We start from the raw sequence: 10,454 nt of genomic DNA, 5'->3' as shown, positions 1-10,454 counted from the left end.
TCTCTAGCAACCTGAGATGCGCTGCCTTAGACCACTGCACCACTCGGAGCCTGAACCAGGCTCTGTAGTGACTCCTCAGCACTGAGATGAGGTGCTGGACCACTTGCACCACTCGGAGCCTGAACCAGGCTCTGTAGTGACCCTCTAGCACTGAGATGCACTGCCTTAGACCACTGCACCACTCGGGAGCCTGAACCAGGCTCTGTAGTACTTCCTCTAGCACTGAGATGCGTGCCTTAGACCACTGCACACTGCGGAAAATAATCTGATTTTTAAATAAATTGGAAAAAAACATACATTAGGATGACATGGTCTCATTTATCAAATAATCGGAGGGTGGGCAGATTGAGTACTACATCGCCGAGGACTCCGGTAAGTAGATCAATAAAGAAATGGAGATGAGAGCGCTGCCAATGTCGGACCCTGCAACGATAGATGTACTCTAGCTAGAGACACTGTAGCCAGGACACTCTGTGTCGATGACAGCTTCAAATGACAACTGTGAGAGATGGTCATCTGCTTTCTGTAGCGATGTAACGATGAACACGCACTGAAGACTTCTCAAGTGAGCTTCGTGACGAGACACTCTATGGACATCTGTAAGATGGAGAGTAGCTGACTGAGACAGCACGGATGGTTACGAGGTGTGCTCCCATTTAGAGGGATGCGCATGACCTAGCGATATACCATCGGGGAGAGCGTTGAAGGAGCATTAACATCGAGTGCGCTGTTATAACTTGTCTGGGCGGCGGAGAAGTGCTGTCGATGGGACTCTTGGATGTCCAGCTGAAAAAGTTATTAGAGGATGACGCGGTCTTTTATAGAGGACGAACTTGGAGACGCCTTGCGACTCCACTCTCCAAGTGAGTAGTGAACCACTGTGTGCCCAGTACTTCTTGTTAAGATGATGTCAAAGCACAATTGAATTATCATAAGGACCTGAGATTTGCGACATAGTCGAATTTTGTTCCAGTTTTATTTGATCCCACATTGCACCGCACATCCCTACTCAGGGACCGCGCTGACCAGACGCATCTAAGGCTATAGCCCTGTGAATAACTTCGCACTAGTCGGAACAGTAGTGGAGGAAGTGTGGGATGTCGCTTTGAGTTGACTTATTGCTTTGGGCAATGGAGATCAGTTTATAATTCGGCCTGTCGTATGCGGCTGGATGAGACAGTGGGAATTGGTCATTGAGAGGGAAGAAGCTAAAGTTGAGGATATCTCCAACATCATAAGTCTTTTCAGCGTCGAGGTTGTAAATTGGTTGTAGAGAGTTAACTGGTGGGATATGTATATGATAGCAATCTAGTACATGAACGACGGGCTGTTTGACCGCTGTGTTGTATAACTGTGCGAAATATTGTACAACTTGTGAGAGGAAAACATTAACCGTTATCGGTACCTGGGATTTGTCTTGGAGATATTCACACGGCTTTACACTCGATAGATGTATAGATTACCTGTATGCCACTTAGAGAGGGATCGCATTGTGTGCTCTCTTAGATCATCTAGCATGTCGTAGACAGTCCTGTGAAGAGAGATGCAGCTTTTGTAACACCTCTCAGGTTCTGAGGAGCTCTGTGGTTCTAGAGGCCGTCCTCATGGTCCGGGCGCTAGTAGGTGCAGGTGAAGATTATGTATGTAATAGCCCGTGAACAATAGCGACTGGTGACGCTCAAAACTTCGGATCTACAGCTGGCATTGAGATAGACCATAGAAGTGCGGTGTAGGTCGTCTGTACAGCGTCGGAGACTCGGATCTAGCTCTAGGAAGAGATGGCTGAAGTAGAGTACCTTCCAATACTTGCTCTTCGTCTCATTCTGGGCATGGGAACACCACTTAACGGCGGGTTGGGGGGGTAAAGAACAAGACGATTATGCAGGTAAAAAGGAGAAGTGAGGACCATGCTGGTTGTGTGGACGTCCCAAATTCCAGAGCAATGAGGAGTGGATGGGGATGACAGCCCTGACTATATACACGTGATTTCACGGTGTCCTATAGGATTGCTCTGTTATTTTCACAGTTGTGTGTAGTCGAAGGCTTATGAAGCTAGTCGTCAAGTCGAGCTCACTTCTTTAGAGTGGAGATGCAACACAGTGCTTCATTGAGCTTATTGCAATAATTAATCGATAGATTGCAAGATGATTGTTTTGAAGAACTCGCAACACTAAAGTCTCGGTCTGCAAGCTCATTAGAAACTCTAGGCTTCAGAGATCAGAGTCAGACAATCCCGCGCTATAGTGGCAATAGTGAAGGACGATTCTAGCCTCAGTAATAGAGCGACTCGCACAGCTGTAGCACGCTCGACATCGGTGATCTGGCCTATTATGGTATTGCGTGACGCACGCGGCTGTTGTACATGATCTGTCAAAGTTGATCTGGTTGTAGTTGTACTATGGGTAATTCTCATTTCTATAAATTGCACTGAGAATTGGCAAACACTTTCTCAATACACACGTGTTGCGCTCTCCAGATACATGGCTTGTGTCACTACAGAGCCTGGTTCAGGCTCCCGAGTGGTGCAGTGGTCTAAGGCAGTGCATCTCAGTGCTAGAGGAGTCACTACAGAGCCTGGTTCAGGATGTATCACAACCGGCCGTGATCGGGAGTCCATAGGGCAGCGCACAATTGACCCAGCGTCGTCCGGGTTTGGCCGTCATTGTAAATAAGAATTTGTTCTTAACTAACTTGCCAAGTTAAATAAAAGGTTACATCTTTTTTTTCACAGAAGACACCATACAACAACTTGATAATGTTAAGAACAGTTTTTATTGTGAAAAAAGTCTGCTTTTCATACCCTAGCCTAAAACTGTACAATCAATAATTTAAAAACATGTTTATTTTTTAATTTTTTTAAGAACACACTCTTGCGCTCGCTCGATCACACACTCCTTGTTTAAATTACCCAGCAGCAGCTACAACCAAAGGAAAATAGMGTGCATCCCAAATCGCATCCTATTCCCTATGTAGTGCACTACTTTTGACCAGGGCCCATTGGGATATGCACTACATAGGTAATAAAGTGCTCTTTTGGGACACACCCATAGTGTTTACATGTTGTGTTCACCATCATTTCTCTTCCCTTAGTCCYAAAMGGCCCCCTATTTCCTATCAAGTGCACTACTCTGTTCAAAAGCAGTGCTCTATATAGGGAATAGGGTGCCATTTGGGACGCACATAACCTCAACTCAGGCAACATCAGGGACACCTCCAAACGGGGCCCTTCTCCTGACATGGTCACAAAACTCCATCTCCCATCATTCTTTGCAAACTTTTTTTTTTTTTTTTTTTAAACAGTCCATCATAATAATAACATTAATCCCATCTGGAGAAATCACTTGAGAAGGAAAAAAATATAATATCTCTGTTTCAAATTACACCCTATTCCCCCATATTAGGGCACTTATTTTAAAAAGTACTGCACMATTTTGAAGAATAGGGTGTAATTTGAGGCCTTCCTAATGTCAGACTATTATAAGGTCAACATCAAAGGGTGGTGTCGTAATAAAACACATTACAATGTCAAAAAGTTTTCAAATGAAGGACAAAAAGGTTTTGTTGAAAGCTCGTGATACATGATGAAGGTAGTGGGTCCATATTATGATGTGCTGCACAAGAACCAAACACCTCTTCTCTCCTTTACAGTCTACAACTAACAGATCACTATTAGGCACTCTATTGGCACCCTATTCCCTAGATAGTGCAKTACTTTTTGACCAGGGACCATAGTGACTAGGGTGCCATTTGAGATACATCCTATGCTTCTGTCCAGAGAACAGCATGACAACCTTTTGATATTACCAGACCTAGAGTTTTTCCCTGACCTCATGACCTGACCATGTGGCCTAACCAGGAGAACCTCACAGAGAGGGAGGCCTGGGAAAAGGCTGTGGGGAAGAAGCTTCTTTATAAAAAGCAGACAGAGTTAAAGTCCTATTTTCTTCATTCATACAATACTGGACTTTGAGGCGATGGATGCAATTGTTGCATACAAACTACATAAAACAAAGGCCTTTTCTCAATACATTAACTCAACTCCTCCATCCTCTCTCCTCCATCCTCTCTCGCCTCCTTTGTAAAAGGTCATGGAGGAGAGGTGGCGAGAAGGGAACGTGGATGAAATTGCTACTTGTATAAAATTAAGACTCCTCTCCACTCACGCATTATCAGGCAAATGATGTCTACAGGGTGGAATCCCCAATAAATGTGTAACGTGATAAAAAAAAAAAAAAACATTTCAAAAGTATTTCCGTGAAGGACTCAGGTAGGATTCACATAACTATCCTTGATGAAAGGTGGCTATCGAGGAGGGGAGGAGCCTCTTCCGTTCGTCTACTAACTAATTGGCACGACTCGACCACTTATCGGTTTCCGGATCAAGCAGAAGAGAAGACGGAGAGAGGACAGACTTTTTCCCAAATGAGAAAAGGTCATTCATACATCCATACATACATACATAGAAGAGTCTGTCCTTCTAGCGGTTGATACTGCAGCCTCTCTCTCTCACTGAGACCAGAGGGACACGTTAGTTCAGTAAAACACAGAACAATAAGGGAGAAAAATAGCTTTGAGGGCCAGGAGATTTCCCTGAATAGGAGAAACTCTGGGGCTCCATGCTCACGTCGCTGACTGTCTGTGTAGGAAAACAATATGGCCGCCCTGCAGTGAGAAGAGAACACCACTCAGCCTGACAACCAGGCTTCATTGGGTGAGTCTGGGACMGCGTCCTAAARGGCTCCCTATTCCCTACATAGTGCACTACTTTAGACCAGAGCTCTATGGGCCCTGGCACCCTATTCCCTACARAGTGCACTACTTTAGACCAGAGCCTGTGTKGGGAATAGGGTGACGTTCACTGGCTGCACTGGAAACTGGTGCAGAGAGGAGAGGAGGAGCAAGAGAAAGGAAGGAATGAGAGGAAAACTGGCAGGCAGACTGGATGACTCTGGGGAGAAGAGAAAAGGGAGAGAGAAGACAAAAGGATAAGAGAGGAGGGTAGGGAAGGGAGAAAGAGGGAGGGAGGTAAAGAACAAGAAGGGAGGGAGATGGGAGGTAAAGAGGAAGGGAGTGCGAGAGAATGCAAAGTGAGGGAGATGAATAGATGTAAAGTGGAAGAGAGGGAGAAGGGAGGGAGAGAGCATGCAGAGTGAGGGAGATGTAGGGAGAGAAGGAGGGAGAGCAGGCAGAGTGAGGGAGATGGAGAGAGAGGAGGAGGGAGAGCAGGCAGAGTGGGGAGAGAAAGCAGGCAGAGGGATGTAAAAAGCGGCAGAGATCCATGAAGAGAACATCTATTATTTAACATATGAATCATGGGACAGCAGGAGGCAACACTCTGATCAACAGAGAGAGAAAGGGAGGGAAGAAGGAGAGAGGAGGGGAAAACACTAGAACTCAGTAGGGTTGTGTGGATGTATTCTGGATCTATTCTGGGTGTGGATGTATTCTGGATGTATTCTGGGTGTGGATGTATTCTGGATGTGGATGTATTCTGGGTGTGGATGTATTCTGGGTGTATTCTGGGTGTGGAGGTATTCTGGATGTATTCTGGATGTATTCTGGGTGTGGATGTATTCTGGGTGTATTCTGGGTGTGGAGGTATTCTGGGTCTATTCTGGGTGTGGAGGTATTCTGGATGTATTCTGGGTGTGGAGGTATTCTGGATGTATTCTGGGTGTGGAGGTATTCTGGATGTATTCTGGGTGTGGAGGTATTCTGGATGTGGATGTATTCTGGGTGTATTCTGGGTGTNGGTATTCTGGATGTGGATGTATTCTGGGTGTATTCTGGGTGTATTCTGGGGGTGGATGTATTCTGGGTGTATTCTGGGTGTATTCTGGGGGTGGATGTATTCTGGGTGTATTCTGGGTGTATTCTGGGTGTGGATGTATTCTGGGTGTGGATGTATTCTGGGTGTATTACTACTCCAGCACAACCCCTCCTATGGACGAGGGTTGACCAGAAATGTCTGGTCGGGTCTCCTCAAGTCTGTGTACACACACCTCCCTCCTCCTCCTCCTAGGTTTCACCACCCCCAGGGTGAGGGTATGGGGTAAGGGCTAGGTCTGTTTCAGGGTATCTCCTCCCTTCAGGGTTCTCTCCACACATCCTCTCCTCAGCTTGTCTGTCCCCTCAGTGGAAGGGAGGGGGTCTGTTTCAGTGTGTTTAGGGGGTCAGTCTCCCCCTCCCCCAGACAGGGTCTATCACTAGGAGATTTTACAGTTGTTGCGTGTGCAGTTCTGTGGGGGGCTCTGGGGGGGTTTGATGGATTTAGAACGCTTCAGACTGTTCCCTTTAGACCCGCCCCCCGCGTTGGCCAGCGAATAGGACCGTCCGTGCATCATCACCGCGTTCATCCCATTGGCCATAGAGAAGGACTTGAGGTGGATTTATCGCCCGGGCAACGGCAGCTTGTCAATCAGGTGGACGGGCGTGCAGGAGACAATCGCTCTGCAGCACAGGTCCTGGAGAGTGAAGACTGGAGGGAGAGGGGAGAGGAGAGTTAGTTCATAACACAAGAGATGCTAACCTTAAAACAACTTGTCTGTCCTGTTACAGTCATGAGCTAGCTAGCAACCTGCTAACCCAGATCATTAGCTAGCTAGCAACCGTGTAACAAGATCATTAGCAGCTAGCAACCTGGTAACCTCAGATCATTAGCTGCTAGCAAATTGTAACCACAGATAGCACAACCTTACAGATCTAGCTAGCTAGCAACCCGGTAACAATCATTAGCTAGCTACTAAACCCGGTAACCTAGATCATTAGCTAGCTAGCAAACTGTAACCACAGATCATTAGTTAAGCTAGCAACCTTGCTACCACAGATCATTAGCTAGCTAGCAACCTGCTAACCACACGATCACACAAATTAGCTAGCTAGCACTGTTAACCAGATCATTAACTAAGCTAGCAACCTGTAACCACAGATCATTAGCTAGCTAGCAACCTGGTAACCCAGATCATTAGCTAGCTAGCACTGTAACCACAGATCATTAGCCAGCTAGCAACTGTAACCAAGATTAGCTAGCTAGCAAGCTTGTAACCACAAATCATTAGCAGCTAGCAACTGCTCACACAGATGAAGGATATGTGTGGTAACTTTACCAGTAGTAAACATCTGGTGGTTCAGAAGGAACAAGGGAGAACTTCTTAGATGTGCTTCGAAAGTGGTCTCCCGTAGCTCGGTCGCTAGAGGCGGCGGCCTCCGTAGCTCGGTCGCAGACGGGCCCTCCGTAGCTCGGTCGTATAGCGCGCCCTCCGTAGCTCGTCGCTAGAGCGCGGCCTCGTAGCTCGTGCGGTAGAGCGGCGGCCTCCGTAGCTCGGTCGCTAGAGCGCGGCCCTCCGTAGCTCGGTCGTAGAACGCGGCCTCCGTAGCTGTCGTATAGAAGGGGCGGCCCTCCGTAGTCGGTCCGGGCTAGAGCGCGGCCCTCCGTAGCTCGGTCGCGGCCCTCCGTAGCTCGGTCGCTAGGGCGCGGCCCTCCGTAGCTCGGTCGCGGCCCTCCGTAGCTCTGTCGCTAGAGCGCGGCCCTCCGTAGCTCAGTCGCTAGAGCGCGGCACTTGCAACACCGGGATAGTGGGTTCAATTCTCGGGACCGTCCATAAGTAAAATGTATGTACGCATGACTAAGTCACTGGATAAAAGCTTCTGCTAAATGGTATATATTATAATATTAAAAGTAGGACAGCTTTATGTAGGCTGCATCTTATTATTTTCCTTCTGGTGCTCCTAAACCCTGGATTTTGTAATTACTGCCTATTTATATCATCAATACCTTGAATACTTTTTATTGTGCTCCTACACTTTTCTAATTAGGAGCACATTGTACTCCTTGTAAAAAGTGTCAGTGTCGAGCTCCTCCCTCCTACCTCTGTTGGGCTTCCAGAACTTCTCCATGCCGTGCCTCATCAGTACGATGCGAGACAGCTCTGTGAACGACTCGATGACGTTGAAGTTGCAGAGCGGGCTGACCTCGAAGAAGGTCATGCCGTTCTTCTCAGCGTACGCCCGGGCCTGCTCCGTAGGAACCTGCCGCTTGAACGCCAGGTGGAGCCGGTTGCCGACCAGGATACGAGGTACACCCGGGGCATGCTGATGGGAGGGAGAGGGGGGCATTTAACTGATTTACAGGAAGTAGAAAACAGTAGTAAGTCATAGAAACTGTTAGAATTGTCTCTTTCAGATAACAGAGAGATCAGGGACCAGTTTCCCAAATGCATCTTAAGGACACGTTCATCGTTAGAACCCTTCATCGATCTCCCAGCTGTTTCCCAAAAGCATCATTACTAAAGTTGGTGTTGAAAAAGCTTCTTATTTAATGATTGCCTCAGACCACTCTTAGAGCAGCCAAGTACGTGGTTAGATGCGTTTTCTACCCTACAGCATCACTTCATACACAGAAGATCTCCGCTATACACAACATCAACATGTTTATCTGTCTTTCTGTGACAGAACCAATGTGACATTGACTGCAAATACAAAGCTGCCCCTTTCTTTGCATAACAAGGGAAGGATAAATAGGGCCCAGATGAAAACCCAGATGACTGTATTAAAAAGGTACACACTACTTATATATTGGAATGATAAATTCAATTGAGTTTTATTTAGCTATTTGTACGCTACTGTCTAATACATTTTTTCCCTCAATAAACATAGTGTACAAAACATTAAGAACACCTTCCTAATATTGAGTTGCATCCCCCCTTTGCACTCAAGGCTTAACCTGTCTCCTCCCCATCATCTTTAGCCCGTCTCCTCCCCTTCATCTTTAGCCCGTCTCCTCCCCATCATCTTTAACCCGTCTCCTCCCCTTCATCTTTAACCCGTCTCCTCCCCTTCATTTTTAACGACGTCTTCCTCCCTTCATCTCTTAACCTGTCTCCTCCCTCCGTTCTTTAACCCGTCTCATCCCCTTCCATCTTGTCACCCGTCTCCTCCCCTTGCATCTTTTAACCGTCTCCTCCCTTCATCTTTAACGCCGTATCCTCGCTCCCTTCACCTTTAACCTGTCTCCTCCCTTCACCTTTAACCCGTTCCTCCCCTTCATCTTAACCTGTCTCCCCTTCATCTTATAACCCATCTCCTCCCCTTCACCCTTTAACCCGTCTCTCCCCTTCATTTTAACCCGTCTCCTCCCCATCATCTTTAACCAGTCTCCTCCCTTCATCTTTAACCGTCTCCGTCATCTTACCTCTCCTCCCTGTCATCTTTAGCCTTGTTCCTCTCCTCATCATCTTTACCCGTCTCCTCCCCATCATTTTTAACCCGTCTCTTCCCCTTTCATCTTTAACCCGTCTCCTCCGCTTCATTCTTTAACCGTCTCCTCCCACTTCAATCTTAACTACCGTCTCCCGTCCCTTCATCTTTAGCCCGTCTCCTCCCCTTCACCTTTAAACCCGTCTTCCTCCCTTCACCTTTTAGCCCGTCTCCTCCCCCTTCCTACCTTTAGCCCGTCTCTTCCCCTTCACCTTTAGGTCCCGTCTTCCTCCCCTTTACCTTTGGGCCGCGTCTCCTCCCCTTCAATCTTTAGCGACCGTCTCCTCCCCTGTCACTCTTTAGCCGTCTCCTCCCTTTAACCCTTTAGCCCGTTCTCTCCCTTCACCTTTAACCCGTCTCCTCCCCTTCACCTTAGGCCCGTCTCACTCCCCTTCACATCTTTAGCCCGTCTCCTCCCCTTCATCTTTAGCCCGTCTCCTCCCCTTCATCTTTAGCCGTCTCCTCCCCTCATCTTTAACCCTGTTCCTCCCCTTCATCTTAGCCTACCCATTCTTGCCCGTCTCCTCCCTTTACTTTAGCCTGTCTCCTCCCCTTCATCTTTAGCTCGTCTCCTCCCCCTTCATCTTTAGCCTCGTCTCCTCCCCTTCATCTTTAGCCTGTCTCCTCCCTTCAATCTTAGCACGTCTCCTCCCCTTCATCTTTAGCACCTGTCTCCTCCCCTTTCATACTTAGCCCTGTCTCCTTCCCCTTCATCTTTAGCGCCTCAGTCTCCTCCCTTCAACCTTTAGCTCCGTCTCCCTCCCCTTCATCTTTAACCTGTCTCCTCCCTTCATCTAATCTTTCCAAACCGTCTCCTCCTGGCTTTAACGCGTCTCCTCAGTCTTCATACTTAAGCTCCGTCTCCTGCCCCTTCCTGTTAGCTCCGTCTCCTCCCCTTCATTCTTTAACCTCGACGATGACGCCGGTCTCCCTCCCCTTCCATCTTTAACAAACCCGTCTCTCCCCTTCATCTTTAAACTTGCCGTTTCCTCCTCCCATCATTCTTTAACTGTCTCCTCCCTTGTATCTTTTAGGGGGCCTTCGCAGTAGCGCGTATCCTCCCCTTATCCTTATGGCCGTCTCCTACCTTTCTATCTTTAACCCGTCTCCTCCCCCCTTCATCTTTAAACCCGTCTCCTCCCGCTTCATCTTTAAAAACTATTGCCAAACCCGTCTCCTCACCCATGGCATCTTTAAAC

At 47.7% G+C, this 10,454-nt stretch overlaps 1 protein-coding gene across 1 annotated transcript; it reads right to left on the bottom strand.

The window, feature by feature from the left end:
• Positions 1–2,753: 2,753 nt before the first annotated feature.
• Positions 2,754–8,841, bottom strand: LOC112076673 (ras-related protein Rab-40C-like). The gene is made up of 2 exons (XM_024143384.2): positions 7,869–8,841; positions 2,754–6,478 (listed from the first exon to the last, which is right to left on the bottom strand). Exons 1-2 carry the CDS (start codon positions 8,113–8,115, stop codon positions 6,390–6,392), a joined length of 336 nt encoding a protein of 111 aa, XP_023999152.1. The 5' UTR covers positions 8,116–8,841; the 3' UTR covers positions 2,754–6,389.
• Between the last annotated feature and the right edge of the window lie 1,613 nt (positions 8,842–10,454).

Source organism: Salvelinus sp. IW2-2015, unplaced genomic scaffold (genome assembly GCF_002910315.2).
Source record: "Salvelinus sp. IW2-2015 unplaced genomic scaffold, ASM291031v2 Un_scaffold3918, whole genome shotgun sequence".
Classification (NCBI taxonomy): domain Eukaryota; kingdom Metazoa; phylum Chordata; class Actinopteri; order Salmoniformes; family Salmonidae; genus Salvelinus; species Salvelinus sp. IW2-2015.
Note: the sequence above shows the minus strand (reverse complement) of the source record. Positions and strands in the feature narration are given on the sequence as shown.

Coding starts and splice junctions, on each gene's coding strand:
- LOC112076673 (XM_024143384.2), bottom strand. CDS start 8,115: ATGCCCCCCTCTCCCTCCCATCAGCATGCCCCGGGTGTACCTCGTATC. Junction 6,479..7,868: donor GTTCTGGAAGCCCAACAGAG/GTAGGAGGGAGG, acceptor CTCTCCCTCCAG/TCTTCACTCTCCAGGACCTG.